This window comes from Falco biarmicus, chromosome 3 (genome assembly GCF_023638135.1).
Source record: "Falco biarmicus isolate bFalBia1 chromosome 3, bFalBia1.pri, whole genome shotgun sequence".
NCBI classification, from domain to species: domain Eukaryota; kingdom Metazoa; phylum Chordata; class Aves; order Falconiformes; family Falconidae; genus Falco; species Falco biarmicus.
In genome coordinates, this window is record NC_079290.1 from 115,219,237 (window position 1) to 115,236,104 (window position 16,868).

At 57.7% G+C, this 16,868-nt stretch overlaps 3 protein-coding genes across 4 annotated transcripts in view; all 3 read left to right on the top strand.

Annotated features, from left to right (window-relative positions):
- LOC130145921 (uncharacterized) overlaps positions 1-900 on the top strand; it is a 37,973-nt gene extending 37,073 nt beyond the window's left edge. Inside the window, exon 4 of the mRNA XM_056331479.1 lies at positions 888-900. The gene's annotated coding sequence lies outside the window, so the exon portion shown is untranslated. The remainder of the gene's footprint in view (positions 1-887) is intronic.
- Positions 901-991: 91 nt separating this feature from the next.
- GPATCH3 (G-patch domain containing 3) lies at positions 992-5,623 on the top strand. Of its 2 annotated transcripts, none has more exons than XM_056333214.1 (7): positions 992-1,372; positions 1,641-2,059; positions 3,390-3,564; positions 3,927-3,986; positions 4,263-4,384; positions 4,565-4,692; positions 5,278-5,623. In XM_056333214.1, the coding sequence occupies exons 1-7, from the start codon at positions 1,021-1,023 to the stop codon at positions 5,495-5,497; spliced, it is 1,476 nt and encodes a 491-aa protein (XP_056189189.1). In that variant the 5' UTR covers positions 992-1,020; the 3' UTR covers positions 5,498-5,623. The 2 variants fall into 2 exon arrangements, with proteins under 2 accessions (XP_056189189.1, XP_056189190.1); XM_056333215.1 differs by having other exon boundaries at positions 5,193-5,324.
- A 1,866-nt stretch (positions 5,624-7,489) lies between these two features.
- Positions 7,490-12,298, top strand: GPN2 (GPN-loop GTPase 2). The gene is given in 7 exon segments (XM_056333075.1): positions 7,490-7,624; positions 7,852-8,111; positions 8,113-8,298; positions 9,835-9,991; positions 10,161-10,321; positions 11,021-11,151; positions 11,654-12,298. Coding segments are annotated over 6 exon segments (939 nt in total). The 5' UTR covers positions 7,490-7,624; positions 7,852-7,880; the 3' UTR covers positions 11,727-12,298.
- The last annotated feature ends 4,570 nt before the right edge of the window (positions 12,299-16,868 follow it).

The following is a 16,868-nucleotide window of genomic DNA, read 5'->3' on the forward strand; positions in this document are numbered from 1 at the left end:
GTGGATGCTCTGACTCACCTGGATGCGCAGGCAGCTGCCAACAGGTACAGCCACTGTCCCGGTCACCGTGCCTGACCCTGCCGAGGTGTCGGGTAAAGCCGCATGAAGCCTCCCTGTGCCCCATCAGCCTCCTGCCCACGGAAACACCTCGAATGTCAGCCAGCAGCCTGGCAAGGAGGATGGCTTTGTCAGCCTGCCCCTCCACCTCCCCCTGCTGCTGCTGGACTGATGGCTTCCAAGGTGATCTCAGCCCCATGATGGCCATTTTCCACAGGGAGGGAGCGGGTGAGTCACCAGATGATTTCTGCAGGTTCGTGCCAGCCACGGGCAGCCCCGAGCCACGCAGCCCGGTGACACGCATGTGAGTCACGGCACACGGGATGCCGAACAGCCCCGCTGCCAGAGCTATCTCACACCGGGCACGCAGGTGCTTTGGCGCAGGGAAGAGCCCCCAGCACCTCCATCCTACCACCAGTCCCCCCCAGCCCCTGGGGACAGGGGGCCGCTGTGGGCTCCCCTGGCTGGTGTGGCACCCGCCTGCCATGAGGCAGGGCCACCTCCACCCTGGGACACACAGCACTGGGACGCGACCAAGAGGGCAAGGCCAGGGCTCTTTGCATGGGGCTACACTGCACAGCACAGGGGGCCTGGACACCCCTAGCACCCTGACACCCCCAGGGGCTGTGACCCCCCTCCAGGGCCTGGTCTCCCCCAGGGCCTATGACACCTCTTTGGGGCCTGGCCACTCCCAGGACCTGTGACCCCCTGTCCAGGCCTGGGTCCTCTCAGGACTTGTGACCCCCTCCCACAGGGCCTGGCCACCCCCTGGGCCTGTGACCCCCCTCGCCCAGGGCCTGGCCACCCCCTGGGCCTGTGACCCGCTCCAGCCCTGGCCCCTCCGGCGCCCCCGCCCGGCCGCAGTCGCGCTCCTCCGCCACTAGGCGGCGCCCACTCTACTCGGCTTCAGTGACGTCATCACGGCGCGCCCAGTGCCGTGACGCGCCGTCCCGGTGGGGCAAGATGGCGGCGCCCAGCTGTACCGCCGATAATGGCGCCGCCGCCGCCCGCTACTGCCTGGTGAGCGGCATCCCGGCCGCGCTGCGCTCCGCCCAGCTCCGCGCCTACTTCAGCCAGTTCGTAGAAGCCGACGGTTTCCTCTGCTTCCACTACCGCCACCGCCCCGAGCGCCCGCCGGCGGGCAGCGGCGAGGAGGCCGCGGCGCCGCGCACTTGCTCCTGCCTGGTGGCCGTGCGGCCCGGCCGCGCTCGCCGCTTCGTCCGCATGTACTGCGGCAAGCGCTGGGTCGGGCCCGGCGGCGCATCGCTGCCCGGCCGCTGCCTCATCCGCAGGGTCCGCCTCAGCCCCGGGGCAGGTACGAACGGGCCCTGGCGGGGCTGGGCCGGGTGGGCCTGGAAGGGTCGGAGGACCCGCTGAGCACCGGATCCTGCACCTGCGGGTCCGGTCTGAGGGCACTGGGTGGTTAAAACCGCTCGTGGAGTTTCCTTAGTGCCTTAAATCCATTATGAGTCAAGAAAAGTCTGTTTGGGGTTTGCTTATCCCCCACCTGCTCGGGAGGGCCCTGATTTATCCCTCTCTGGTGGAGCGTGTGTTCCCACCCAAAACCGTTTCTTCTCCTCCAGGCACAGAGATGTCTCCCGACAGCAGGGACAAGACAGCTGCAGGCGAATCTGTCACAGAAGCAGAGTTGAAGCGGCTGCCCGAGTTCAACCCCCCTTCCTTCATGCCTTACGGGAACGTGGGCACCCCCCTGAAAGTTTTTCTGGAGCTGATCCGGGCCTGCAGGCTGCCTCCCTGGATTATCAAGAAATTGCAGCTGGATTTTCCAAAGACAGGCTCATCCCGTAGGTATGGGAATGTGCCTTTTGAATACCAGGACACTGAGACAGTTACAGAAGAAGAAAGAGTTTACACTGCCACAGGGGATGAGATCACAGAGGAAAAGGGGCCTGTGGCAAAACCTGAGGTGACTCACCCAGCCAGTGCTGAGGAAGATGAGGAGGAGCAGGAGAACAAGGAAGAGGAGTCGCACTCGGATGATGTAAGTGGATTTTTCTAGCACTGTCCAGAGTTAGCTATTGTAGCTGCAAAGCTGGGAGGGACAATATTACTCAGAGCTCATTTTAAATCTTTTAATTGTATTGTGTAAATTGCATGTCTAAAAATGGTGTCAAAATCTGGTTGTTCACATCGTGGTGCACTGAGCCCCTTGGTGCATGAGCAGTGTGGGCATTAATGCCTCCAAAACTCCTTGTCTAAATTGTAGGGGTTGAGCCCAAAGGGTTTGGTTGGAGTTGAGCCCAAAAGGTTTTGTCCAGAGGAGCGAGCACAGGGGGAGGCTGGTGCTGCAGGAGCAGATCTCTGCCCTGCTGCATGGCAGATTGGCCCAGCTCTGCTGTTGCTTGTAAATGAGGTGACTGGAGATTCGGGAACATGTTTGTGTGCTGGAAATGACATGCAGAGCCATACAAATGGTTGACCTTGAATGCTCCTGTGATTGAAGTTAGTCGTTTCAAGAAAAATGGCTTTCGTGACAAAGACTCCTAGAAAACTGGGCTGGATAGGCTCTCCAGAGACTATCTTGCCTCCTTCCACCTGACAGACGCCTGTCTAGCCTGTTCTCACAAACCTCTGTCATTACAGAGGCAGCACAATCCCAAGGCAAGCCATTCCCGTTCTTTGCTATACCGGAATTAACTTGGATGCCAAGGCTTTGCTGCAATTTTATCCCATTAGGTTCTCCTAGCAACAGCGGACACAGAGAACGCTTTGTTCCCTCCTTTACAAACTTTTTATTCAGTCTTTTCTTCTCCAGACTAAACAGACTCCTCTAGCTGTTTCTCACAGGCTCTGTTTCCTGGATCTCTAGTCATGCTTTTGGCTGTTCCTTAGTTGGTTAATGTCTTCCTTGGAGGGCTCTGCCCAGAACTGGGCAGGCAGCAGTAAAGCTGTCAGGCTGATCTGTGTCTGTGCCAGCGAGCTGCTTCCCTGGAACCGACACAATCTCTGTAGGGATCAACTTGAGTGGAATTAATTTGTTGCTAGTTGCTGACTTTATGTACAACACACCTGCTCCTTAAATGGGCATCTTTGCGTTACAGATCGGGTACGCTGCTGAAAGCCTGCTGTGGAGTGGGTGTGATGTGGTATTTTTCACCACTTCTGTCTGCTGACTCTGAAGATGGCATTAGTCAGGGGAATGAGGTCATCAGTGCCGGTCGTGTTAGTGCCTGAAAGCAGCAGGCTGAGACGAGCTCTGTCGACGAAGCTGTTTCATAGGGAAGGTGTTGCGATGGGCCGCGAGGGTCAGGGAAACGGGGAGGAGGCTGTGTGCTCTCGGTGTCGCCCACCTTTCACTGGCTTCTTTGCAGGACAATGATACCTGTGAGGAGTGGGAGCGACACGAGGCTCTGCACGAGGATGTGACCAAGCAGGACCGTGTGGAGGAGCGGCTCTTTGAAGAGGAGATTGAGCTGAAGTGGGAGAAAGGTGGCTCTGGCCTTGTCTTCTACACAGATGCGCAGTACTGGCAGGAGAAGAATGGAGGTAACGTTGGTGTCTGTGTCGCTGAGCCACAAACTAACCGCCACGAGCTGGGGGCCCAGCCATGCATTTATCGGGTATAACCCCATACGAGCATCCCAGATCAGCTGCAGATACGGGCATCTTGCCATCACTTTTTAAACCTTCCATTGATCACAAAACCTACAGTGGTTCAACCCAGTTGCTAGAGACCCCAGTGGTCCTACGGGCAGCCTGTTGTGTAAGCGCTCTAGTTTGCAGGGCTCTAACACCGTTTCCTTCCCACTTTGTTAGGGAAAGCAGGGAGCTGGGCCACCAGCAAACAGCTCTTCTGTGTCAGACTTCCACAACCATCACTAAAACCGGTGCTTTCCTTCTCTTGGCAGACTTTGATGAGCAGACTGCGGATGACTGGGATGTGGACATGAGCGTCTACTATGATAAAGGTATCTGAGCTGAACTCCCTCCACAAGAAACCAGGGAGGCTGGGAGATTCTGACCCTGCAGAATTTCTGCAGTGAGGAACTCTTTGGCTCCGTCATCCTTTAAAAGCGTCCGAGACGTCACTATACTTAAACCAACATTTTTTTTCTTGTCTGGCACTGAGAGTTGCCAAAACAAACAGGTTCTGCCTCCTTGTTGCATGGTGCTCTGGGGGAAATGACGGCAGTGAACAGCTTTCCTGAGCTGAGCTGCTCTGACTCTTGCTTCTTTCTCCCTAGATGGAGGTGATAAAGATGCTCGGGACTCGGTCCAGATGTGGCTGGAACAGCGACTCCGAGACGGCTTGGAGGATGGGTCTGTTTCAGGACAGCAGATTGGCACCTTTGAGAGATACACCAAGGTGAGCTCTGGGTACATGCTGGGGAGGGGATGGGGCAGGACAGGAAAGGTGGGGGGTGACGATGCTCGGAGGATGTGGATTAGGGGGAGGAGAGGTCTTGGATGTGGGGAGAGGTCAGGTTCTAGGGAAATGAAGATGGGCTTTGTTCAGCAACTCTGTGCCTTTTTTCCTCTCTCCCAGGGCTTTGGCAGGAAGGTGCTGGAGAAGCAGGGCTGGACAGAGGGGCTGGGGCTGGGGAGCAGCAACTCTGGAATGGCCGAAGCTCTGGACAATGAGGGTCAGAACCCCAGATGCAAGAGGGGGCTGGGGTAAGTACCCACCCCTGCCCTGCCAGCCTGTGTTCAGAGCCTCTGCCTGGGCTCTTTGGGCTGACACAGCAGCTAACTGGTCACAAAAGGAGCAGAGTGTGAACCAGAGCTGTGAGGCTGTCCCAGGGATCTGCCTTTCTCCGCACAGCCAGTGGCAGGGCCTGCCACAGCGCGCCAGAGCTAAATCCACTGCTCCTCCTGATGGTCTGGTGCTCTGTAGAGGAGCTTGTGGTGTTCAAGTAGGGCTGGAACCGTGTGCAGGTTCATGCAGCAGATAAACACAGAGGGAGAGCTGTGCTTGAGGACTGAGGGTCACCTCTGCTACGGTATTCTGGTGGGAAAAGCCCAAGTGACCTGAGGTCGCACAGCACCCCTACCTCCTCTGTGGGGTTTTTGGGGCTTTGTGCGGTGTTTCCCTGTGAGAGCTGCTCTTGTTCTAGAGTGATCCTGCAGCCAGGAATAGGACAAGAATCCTGTATTGGTCCACTTCTCCCCTGCAGCATGTGAAGGAAGTCGAGCTGGGATGCACAGGCGTGTCTGACTGCCTCAGCAGTGTTGGACCAAACGTTTCCTGCTTCCCTCTAGATACCACGGGGAGAAACTGCCAACTTTCAGCAAAGTGAAAAAGCCCCGGCGGGACGTTCCCATCCTCATCTCAACCATCTATGATGACCCTGACCCAAAGGACAGCGGTGACGGGCTGCTCAGGCGCCAGCCACCCACTGCCATGAAGTACAGGCAGGACATGGCGTTTGTCCAGGCGTCACACGGTGCTCTGGGGAGCTTCAGCACCCAGTCACGGTGAACAGAGACTGTCACAGAGCCTTTGTACTGGTTCTGCCTCTGCCAAGCACAGGCTGGCTCCTGGTCTTGGGTTTGGAGCAGGGTGTTCATACATTTATTTTTGGAAGAAATAGACTTCTAACAAAAATTGCCTCCGTGTTTTTTTTTCCTCTAACTGAACCGTTCAAATGAGGGGAAATAGTGCTGGTCCCGATTGTTCAGCGGGAACTGGGAAGGGTGTTGCGTTTCTGAGTGGTGGTTTAGAGCCGATACTGCTGCCTGAATCAACCGAGCTTGTGTGCTAGGTGAGCCTAAAACCCCAGAACTTGTAGTTTCATGGCTGCCTGAGACCCAGGGAAGGACAAGTACAGACAGGGCCAGCTGTGGCACGGTAACTGTCCTGCCGAAAGCTTGCTGCTGGCCCGCAGCTTCGCGTTGCTTGGGCGTGACGATCCCACACTCCTGGGAGAAACTCCTTGGGATGAAAGACTTGTCCTGGCAGCCTCCGGAGGAATTCTGCAGGAGGCGTTTCCCTGCGGTCGGGTGTAGCGGGTGCTTCCTACCACGAGCTTTCCGATGTGCTCTGCCGTGTTTTCCTGACGCAGGCGCTTTTCTGAGGGGAGGGGGTGGGGGGAAAGCCTTCGTCCCAGTGACCTGGGACTGGAGGGTTAAATGGGCATTGGTGAATGCTTTGTTGGCAGGCTGCGGCTTGCCCCTGTGCGCCTTCCTTAAGGCTATCGCTGTGTCGGGAGCAGTTTTTCCTTTATTTTGAAGAGCCGGGACTGGGGTTGTGCTTCAGGGACAAGGGCAGCGCCGGGACTCGAACCCGGGGGTCCGGGACCCGGGTTCGAGTCCCGGCGATAGGGGAGCTGTGCGTCCCCCCGGCTGCCAGGGGGCGCTGTGGCGGCGGCGGCCTTTCCTCAGCCGGAACGCGGCGCTCGGGGCCCGCGGCCGCCCGGACCCAAAGTCGGCGGCACCGGGGCGACAGGCGGTGAGAGGCCTAGTGGGCCCGGGCGCGGCCTGCCGGGAGGGGTGGGGGTCTTAGGGAAGATGGAGGGGGGCGTGAGGGGTGGAGGGACCTGGGTAAGGAGGGGGGATGTGGGAGAGAAACGGGGCAGGGGGGGGAGCGGGAGTCGTAGGGGGGAAGGGGGGGAGGTGGGAGGAAAGGGGAACATGGGGGTGATGTGGGGATAAATGGGGGGACGTGGAGGGAAAGGGTGGCGTGGTGGAGAAGGAGGGATGTGGGGATAAATGGGGGGACATGGGAGGAAGGGTGGCATAGGGGAGAAGGAGGGTCTGGGGGGATGTGCTGATAAATGGGGGGGACATGGGGGAAAGGGGAGCTTGGGAGGGATGTGGGGATAACTGGGGGGACACGGAGGGAAAGGGTGACATAGTGGAGAAGAAGGGATGTGGGGATAAATGGGGGACATGGAGGGAAAGGGTGGCATGGGGGAAAAGGAGGGATGTGGGGGGAAGGGAGACATAAGGCAGAAGGGGAACATGGGGGGCAAGGGTGTTGAGGGGGAGAAGGGGAAACACGAGGCGAAAGGGGAACATGGGGAGATGTGGCAGAAAGGGGAGCTTGGAGGGATGTGGGGGTAAATGGGGGAGATGTGGGGGGAAAGGGTGGTGTGGGGGAGAAGGGGGGGACATGGGGGAAAGGGGAATGTGGCGGGGACAGAGGTGGGGATAGGGGGATATGGGGAGAAAAGGGGATGTAGGCAAAGAGGGGGGACATGGGGGGAAAGGGGGGTCCATGGGGAGAAGAGAGGACATTGGGGCAAGAGAAGATGCAGGCAAAGAGGGGGGGATAGAGGATGAGGGGACATGAAACATGGGGGAGAAGGGATATGGCAGGGAGAAGGGATATGTGGAGGGGGAAGGGGTGTGTGGGAGAGGGAATTGGGCTGGCATGGGGAGAGGGATGTGTGGAAAGTGGGAATATGGGGGTTATGTGGGGAGGAGAGGGGACGTGAAGGAGAAGAGGGACGTGGGGATATGGAGAAATGGAGGGGAGGACATGGGGACATGCTGGGGTGAGGGAGGGAACATGTGGGCGCTGCCACATCAGGAAGGACCCAGCTGAGGTTAAACTCACCCCGCACATGGGCAGGAGTCAGGATCTGTGTCCCACAGGCCCAGCCCGGTGGGTCTGGCTGGGATTTGTGCCTGTTCTCAGCCACAGCATCGCCAGCTGGGGGGTAACGGCCGCCCCGGCACGGGCTGCGCTCGCAGGGGAGGCAGCGATCACACAGTGGCACTTTCCCTTCCTCTCCACCCGCTCCTTGGGTGTGAATCCCAGCACGTCCCATTCGTAATATAATAATATAATAATGCAAATAAAATGGTAAACGGGAGCTTTTCCTTTCTCAGTCAACAGAAGGGGAAGGAAATGAGCCGACATGTCTGAGGGCAGCAAGGGGAGCTCGCTGGCCTTCGGCCAGGTGGTGATCGGGCCTCCAGGCTCCGGGAAGACGACCTACTGCCATGGCATGCAGCAGTTCATGGGCAGGATCGGGCGCAAGGTGACAGTGGTGAACCTGGACCCTGCCAACGAGGCAATGCCCTACCAGTGTGCCGTGGACATTGCTGAGCTCATCACCCTGTCCGATGTGATGGAGAACTTGAAGCTGGGGCCCCAACGGGGGGTTGATCTACTGCATGGAGTACCTGGAGGCCAACTTCGACTGGCTGCAGGAGAAGCTGGCTGCGTTCCGGGGTCACTACTACTTGTTTGACTGCCCGGGGCAGGTGGAGCTCTACACCCACCACGGTGCCCTGAAGAACGTCTTTGCACAGTTGGCCAAGTGGAATTTCAGGGTAAGTTTGGGGCTCGGCAGGGAGCTGGGATCGTGCCTGGCATCCCACCTGCTTGCGCAAGGGGCTCGGAAGCTGTATGCCACATGGCCGGAGCTTCTGATCGTGTGGACTAATGACGGGTTTCTTTACTGATCCCTTTGGCCCTTCATGTGGAATGGCTCTGTCAAGGAAGGAGGGAAATTTTGCCCCATTTTATGCTGGGGGGGGGATTGGCAAAAGAGTGGCTTGTTCAGGGCATTTTGTGCAGTGGGATTATCAACGGAAACATGGATTCTTTCCGCACAGACTCTTGCTGTGCTCTGGGGTCCTCTCCACAAGATGCTGTGCGTTTTATCTGTGTGGGCGTTGTATTAGAGCGGGGAGGTAGGTGGGTGTGCAGGGTGTGCGGGGACCCTTTGTGCTGCGCTGTGAGAAACCCGGGTGTCATCTCAGGCCCTACCTGGCTCTCCAGCAGCCAAGCTGAATCGCTCTGCACGTTGTAGTACGTGCTCTGTGCTTTCTTGCACAATGGAAGATGCAAATGAGGAAACGCAGGTGAGAAGAGTCCCATAACCGAGCGAACTTGCTTACGTTGCATTTGTTTTGCATTTGGGCCAAACCATGAACACGCAAGCTGCGTATGGTGCGAGCAAGAAGGGCAAGTTCACTTGCTTGAGAATGTCAATGGGAATCTGCGCATTAGAGATGACTTTTATTCAAATAAATGGACACGAAGTGGTAGTTGCTAAAAAAAGATAGTTACACTGCTGTTTTGGTGCCCGATCCAGTGCTTACACCTGCCTGTGAGCTTTCAACTGGCTTTTTTTGCTGCAGAAGCACAGCCGTGACTCACTGCAGACACTCAGCTACAGAGCCCTGACTTTGAGTAACATTGTGTAACAGGCAGTAACTTAACAGAGATCTCAGACCACATTGTTACAGCTGCACAAAACACAGGGAATCATACTGCTCGTTAATTTAATTATTAATTATTATTTCAAACCGCATGACAAGTGGTTCTCCCAGCAGAGCGCAGTGTGCTACAGTTACTGCTCCTGAGCGTACGCTGCGTGTGAGCATTGCTGTGGGGAAGGTGGAAATCTGGAGGCAGTCATGTCGTTCAGGAGAGTTAACCCCCGCTCCCATCCCCCAAAATCCTGTGGAGTTCAGACAAGCGTGGAAAATGCATGTGCCAGGAAAGAAGCCCCGCGAAAAGGGAGAGCAGCTGCAGGTTTAAGTGTCTTTCAGTACTGCTGGTGGAGCTCAGCACCCCTTTCTGTGCACCAGCACCCTGGGTCCTGAATTCCCCGGGTGGTCCATGGGTGTGAATGTGGCGATACCTACTTACCTATATGTATGTGCACTCAGATACGAGGGTGTTCCGTGTGCAGGGGCTAGAAGGTAGGTGGTAATGTTCCCTTCATGGGAGTCTGTGTGGTTATAGTCACGTCTGAACCGATGGTCCTATACCCACCTCTCGGACTGTCCCCAAAGCAGGCGGAGGGGACTCGTCACTGCTCTGACCTTGTGCTGTCCCTTTGTGCCTTTGCTGCCCAGCTGGCTGCGGTGCACTTGGTGGATTCTCACTACTGCACGGACCCGGGCAAGTTCATCTCTGTTCTCTGCACCTCGTTGTCCACCATGCTGCACGTGGAACTGCCCCATGTCAACGTCCTCTCCAAGATGGACCTGATCGAGCAGTACGGCAAGCTGGGTATGAGCCTTTGGGAGAGAGACGCGTGGAACTGGGCTGCATCGGGGGCGAATTAGCTGTTCGGAGCGTGGGGATGTATTGCTGGGAGGAGGTCAGGGAAATGGTGTATATCTCACCGCTTGCTTCAATTTACAAATTGCCTTCAGAGCTTCTTGGCGTTTCTCTGCAGCTTTCAACCTGGATTATTACACAGAGGTCCTGGACCTCTCTTACTTGGTTGACCATTTAGCTTCCGACCCTTTCTTCAGAAATTACCGCCGCCTCAATGAGAAGCTGGTGGAGGTGATTGAGGACTACAGCCTGGTGTCCTTTGTTCCGCTCAACGTCCAGGTGATTGCAGCAGGAGGAGTGGGGCAGAGAGAGCAGGGGGGGAGTGTTGGATGTGTAGTCAACACGTTCAGTAGCATCTGGGTTGTGTCTGCTTAGAGCCATGAGGGCTGGAAACCTCAGCTGTGAAGAGACTTGGGGACAGAGGAGAACAGGAGGACACCCAGACTTGTAAATGATCTGTGGCAGCCAAAGGAAAAGAAAAGGCTAATGAGCTTGGGACTATGTGGGCCTTGTGCCCTGGGGCAGGGAGTTAAGACTCCTCACACCCCCCCCCCCCCCCCCCCCGCCTTCATTCAGTTCTGTGCCTGCATTTCAAATCTGGGTAAAGTAATACCTAAAACGTTGTTAAATTAGGGAGAAAAAAATAATTAGAAGACTGGGAGGAATACATTTGGGAGGAAGGGCTGAAAATGTTAATCTGGTCGTTTGCAGAAGTGTCAACAAAGGCAAATGGGCTGAGACCGGAGGTGATGAAAGGGAGTGAGAGGGTGGAGGGTGTCAGCCCATCATGTGTTCAGGGGGTGCCCTTGTTTATCCTGTGGCCCCTCCAGGCTCAGGGAGGCTGGCAGCGTCCTTGGGGCATTGGGTACCATGTGGGTGGCCCAGAGCCTCGAGGAAGATCCGAGCTAAAGCCCAGCGTGAGCTCTTGCCTCCAGGGAAGGACCAGATTCCCCCATGTGTCATCTCCCTCCCTTTCAGGATAAGGAGAGCATGCGGCAGGTGATGCAGGCAGTGGACAAAGCCAACGGCTATTCCTTCGGAGACCAGGAGCACAGGAACCTTGAAGCTCTGATGTCGGCAGCAGTGGGAGCCGATTTCCACTTTACTTCGTATCCTTCTCTGCTGGTTCTCTGCTGGGCTGAGCTTTAATTTCTCTTTCCTTGAGGAAGAGAGGCTGGAGGTGGGGCTGGCAGTTTGCAGGCCCAGGTTGTTCCTAAAAGTGTCTGTTGCGATATGCATGTAGGGAGGTGGTAAGGCTCAGCCCAGACCTTAGCAGGCAGTTGTCCACACCAAAGCCACCACATTTGTTACTAATTGATACCGTGAATGTGGGAGGAATCTTTTGCCAGCTTTCCTCTCTCTCACACTCACTTGGACTGGGTCATTCCACCTCGTCCAGACCATACAATTGATTCTCCTGTACTTGTTGGGTCTGGGATCAGCCAGAGCCAGGAATAACTCAGGTGGTGCATGCTGCTGCCAGTACTGCCGTCTTCCTGCCAGCCTTCAGGCTGCTGCGGGGCTGGTTCCTCGCTGAGAACGTGAAGAGCTCCTTGCAGAAGGGAGTGTTTGAGCCCAGCCCCTTGTTTTCCTTAATTACTGCGTTATCAGCACACTTGCAGTGCAGGAGAAGTATGTGCAATCTCAGGACAAAGCTGTGGAAGAAGAAGTGATGGATCTGTAACACACCCACCTCTTCCACAGCTGCTCCCTGTTTTGACACCTCTCCTTTTCCTGCCAGGAGTTTAAGAGATTTCTGCATCTTGTGACTCAGACCAAGTGAAAGCTTTTGGGGCAGAGGTCTGCCTGCTGGGCTCCCTCTGAGCGTTTGATCTCTTGCGCTTCAGCCCCGCGGCACGGAGCAGTGTTTTTGCAGAAAGGTGATGGCTGAGTGCAGGGACTTTCCTTAGGAGCCTGAAGAGATTTAGACAGGTGAAGACATGGTTAGCAAGGGAAGAGAAGCAGGATAGAGGAGACTGACCTTTGCCAGGTCTTCTCGTCCCCGTCATGACCAGGGTAGGTCCAGAGAAAGAAAAAGCAGTTTGAACTGGTGTCTTCGGCATTGAGACAAAAGTGCTGGGTTTACTCATAGGAGGAGTGTGCATGTACCTTGTGCTCAGAGGATTATCCAGGCTGAGAAGCCTCCAATCTGTCTTAAGCAAGACAGAAAGATGGTTGGGTTTTGTTGTTTTGTTTTGTTTTTTTTTAAATAATGATGGACTCTTTCTTAATAAACACTCCTTCATCTTGCTTTCATCTTATGAGTTTGCTGAACCTGAATAAATAAAACCAAGAGTGCTACAAAGCCCGAGGCTAAAAAGCCTCTGGTGGGAACGTCACCGCAGCTGGTGCGTTGTGTACTTTGCAGAAGGGCTCGGTGTTAGCCGTGTCGTGTTCCTCTATGATCTACCTGAGAACAGACAAAGCGTTTGCTGGAGGGAGTGAGGAAGAGCTGCTGTGGGACCTGAAAGCAGGTCACGCCGCTCGTGCGCACTTATCCGGGGGCTGGATGCTGGCGGCTGGTGTGCAGGCAGCGCCGTGACAGCGACGCACAAACTGCAAGCTCGGCTTTTGTAGGCTTTTGATTAAGAAAGACCCTGTGTGACTCAGGGAGAGGTTGGAGCACATCGTTTGCATGTAGAGCCTTTCTCAGCACCTGGCTTGGCTGCCCTCGTCCACCTTCTTCTGGGCTTGCTTTCTCCAGTGCCTTCTCCCGACCCCAAATCCCGGGGCTTCCTCTCCTCCCCGTGTAATCCCCTCTCGCCGCCCTGCTGCAGCTCCTGACGGCGATGGGAGCGGCCTCGCACGCCACCTGCTCTGCATCCCCGCTGCAGGCGGCAGCCCGGGTCCGGCGGCGCGGTGGATGGGGAAGGCTGGGGTGACGGGAAGCGAGGCGTCCCCCCGAGCAGCTCGCGCAGTCACACGCAGGATGGGAGCGGGCAAGACTCCCGGCTCCCAGCTTGCCGTGCAGACTCAGCATCGCGTCTTGCCCAAGACCTTGCATAAAATAAGACGGCTTTCTCCTGCAGGATGGTTTGGCCTCAGAGCAATTGCAGACCACTGACTGAGTGAATCTAAATGGGAGTCGGGTCTTGCTGAGCAGAGGACTGCAGCTAGGCGGGGAATTAAAACTCCGTTTTCCCGTGTCTCACAGCTTTGTGGCTGGGATTTGGAGACAGGAGGAGCTCGGGGAGGGGGGGGGGGGGGAAGGAGGGTGAAGGCACGTGCTTCCATCCGCACGCACACACAAACTTGCGCTTTAACCACATCAGTTCACAGTGAGAGGCTACACTGGCGTTGCAGATAGAAAAGCAAAATTCCTGTCTGCTCTCAGTGGCTGAGCAATTTTCCTGCGAGCCCAGGGACTTCCCTGCGTATGCCTGGCTGAAATGCGGCGGCTGCGTTTCGGTGCTGTCTGGGGCTGAGGGTCGGGAAGCCAATCCCACCATACCCGGAGCTGGAACTCCATCCTTGTGGACTTGGCCCCGTCATTGTTGAGCCTTGTAGTTGCTGTAAAGAAATGGAAGACATGATGATAAAAATGTGAATTTTATGGCAGCTTTTTCATGGCTTTGAGAGATTTGGTGGCTTAAAAGGGTATTGTCAGGTCAAGCTGGAGTTATGCAAGAGCCGTCAAAGCTTTTATGGCTGTTTGGCTTTTAAATTTCAATACCCAGGCGGTACCTGCAGCCCCGCCTCACCGCGTTGTGCTGGTGCTGGAAAAAAGGGAAATCAAAGGTAACAGAGACCTCTCAGCTCAGGGAAGTGCTGCTGTGTCCGAGCCTGGAAGTGCTGGGGTTTGAAAGAGCTGCTGCAGCCTGAAAAGTTCAGCATTTTAGCACCGAGGGGCTCTTTGCAGCCCGGTTTTGGAAAGCAGGGGCTGGATTGGGACCCGCAGCTCAGCAGGGATGATACTTGCTGCTCCCAGTCAGGGTGAAGCAGAAAATGGCTCTGCAATGGGCAGGGGTGGGCCGGGGACCCCGGGCGCGAAATCCGGCCGGTTCTTGCACCCACATGTCCCCACGCTGGGAGGGAATGGCCTCGCCGAGGCTCCCAGGGCTGAGGGAGGTGACACTTTGGCTCCTGTCACTCCTGTTGAGCAATCAGCTGGGGGGAAGGGCCAGGATTAGTCACCCCAATTGAGGCACAACCCGGGGGGGGGGGGGGGGGGGGGGCAGGCTTTCTGCTGAGCTGGTCCTACCTGCCCTGGCCCCTCCAAGCCCAGCGCTGGGAGAGGCTGAGCCCACCCTGATCGCTCATGGGACCTCCTGGGCGAGACCGAACGCAGCAGGTCGTGTTTTTCGGGATGGAGGGGTTTGGGCTTTGGTTGCAGCCACTGAGCTGGGGTTTGCTGCGTGTGTCCCCCCCCGCTCCAGCCTCCAGCCCCAACCCCTGCTTTGCAGGCAGGCCACCGGTTGCACATCCCACCCGGCAAAGTGTCACCGCAGCTGCTTGCTGGGGAGCAGCAGCACCCCAGAACTGGGTCACCCCAAAGCAGCTGCAAGGTCCCCCAGCCAGACCCCAAAACACGGTGCCTGGATGAGGCCAAGTCAGCCAGCCTGGCACGGGTGGGTGTGAAATAGCATTTTTGGCAGCCCCCAGCCTTTGCAATGTGCGTCAGGGCTCGGCCCCGTGCTGGGGGTCTCACCAGGGCTGTGGGGTGGATGAGATGGGCCAGAGGATGAGGCCAGTGCGACCCCACAGCATCTGCCCCCATCTGATGGCCACCAGCTCCAGCACGGGGCTCCTGCTCACAGGCTGCCAGTTTCCCCATCATGAGAGTTTCCCCATCAAGTGATGCTCTCTCAGGGGGTATGAAAAGCTTCTCCAAAAACTAAAAAGCCCCCAGACCAGCACCCGGGGCGAGCCTGGCACACCCCAGTGCCTGCCTGGCAGGATGCTGCCCATCACCGCCCCGGGGCTAGCAGTGACAGCACCCAGCGCGGTCCCCCCTGGGTGCTGCAGCCCAGGGAGGTGCTGTGGTGGCTCAGACTCAGCTGGCCCTGCAGGGCAGCCCGGAGCTGGCCAGTGCCGGCCCTGGGCACAAAGCCCTGCGAGGAGGTTGCGAGAGCTGGGGACAAGGGACAAGCCTGGCTGTGGGTCCTGCAGCCCTCCAGCCCCTGCTCAGACTGGCAGAGCCTTTTGCAGGCAGCATGGCCAGGGGCAGCATCCCCTGCTTGCCCGCAGAGAGCTGTTACGGTAGCCTTAACCCCATGGCTGCTAGCCATGGTGGTGCACAGGGCTGTGCCAGGACCCTGCTCCCAGTGCCTGGCTGGGAGGTTGGCTCCAGAGTGGGGGGGGACACTCCCTGGCCCCAGGGCACCCATGTCTTTTTGTTCTGCTGGCGTTAAAGACACTAAAACACATATATGTGAGAGCTTCACTGTGCACCCCCTCCTGCAGGGTGCCAGGGATGCTGACGGCATCCTCCAGCATCCCCCAGCCATGGGGCAAGGATGGGAACTGGGGTCCCAGTGTCTCCCTGATCCCCTCCATCTGGGTCCCACAGCCTTACGTGAAACAGGGGGAAGCTGGGGACCGCCTCGTGCTCCCCAGCAGCACAACCCTCACGGGAGGTGTCGCAGGGGCCCCGGGGCTCCCTCCCAGCCCTGCAAAGCTGCCGGACCGGCTGGGAGGCTGGGGAGCATCGTCCTCCTACACGGTTCAGCCACGCTGCAATTTTGGGCTCTGTTGAAATCGGTTAACTCCTGGGAGGCTGGCGGGAGCCCCACTGTCCTCCTGGCACCCATGGGAGAAGCAGCAGGGATGGATGGCCAACCCCCAGTTAACCCCCCTCCCCAGGCACCCGGCACCCCCCCAGCCCCCACCTCACCTCTGCCAGTTTAACCAGCCTGGCTGCTGGTGTCCCCAGACCGCAGGTCAAGGGCCAGCGAGAGCCCTTGGCTCATTTGCCAAGTTGGCCAGCCCGGTGTGGCTAATTACAGGTCTGGGGCTGGTTCCCAGGCTGGCTGCGCTGGGGGCCGGGCGGCGGCCAAGCGTTGGGGCCCCTTGCTGGCCTCCCCCCCCAGGAACCGGCTGGGCTCCCCGACACCGCCGGGGGCCCCCCCAGCTCGGCTGGGACCTGCTGAGCAAACTGCAACCTGCCTGGGCCGCTGACCCGGTCCTTGGCAGGGCCAAGGCGACACCCACGTTGGCTCCTACAAGGTGCCATGATGGAGTTGGGGGTGAGTGTGAAGGGCTGGGGGGGGCTCACAGGGGTTAATCGCCTCGGCTGGGCTCTGCGCCCAGCTCTGTTCCAGGTGACGTGCCCTATCCAGGGCAAACAGGTTCTGGTTTGTGCAGCTCAACCTCCCACAGCAGCCAGCGCTTTCCCACGGCAGAGCCCTGGCAAAGCTCGTTGCATCCCAGGCCGGTCCCTACACTGGGAGCAGCGGCCCCGTGGGCTCTGCACCGCGTGCCCTGCGCGCCCCGCAATCCCTGCACACATCGGGGCAGGGAGGTCACTTGCCTGGTCGTGCCTCGGTTTCCCCAAAGCCCAGGAGCTCCTGGCACCCCAGGAGCTGGGTGCTGGCCATGCTGGAGCTCGGGGCTGGCATGTCCCCCACGTCCCCAGCTGGGGACCCCGCTGAACCAGGGCGGCGTGTCCTGAGTCATGGCGCGTTTCCTCCCGGCATCCCAGCATTTCCCATCAAAGGCCGGCTCCTGCCCAGCCCTGCTGCGCTTGATCTGATGAGCTCATAGCCCAGGGTGCCATGACTGTATTTTATTGTAATTATTTTTCATGTCGAAACTTGCTATGGTGGAGGGGGGGAAGGGGGCTGCGCTTGACGAGCTGCACCCTTCCCCATGGCCGGGTGCCAGGACC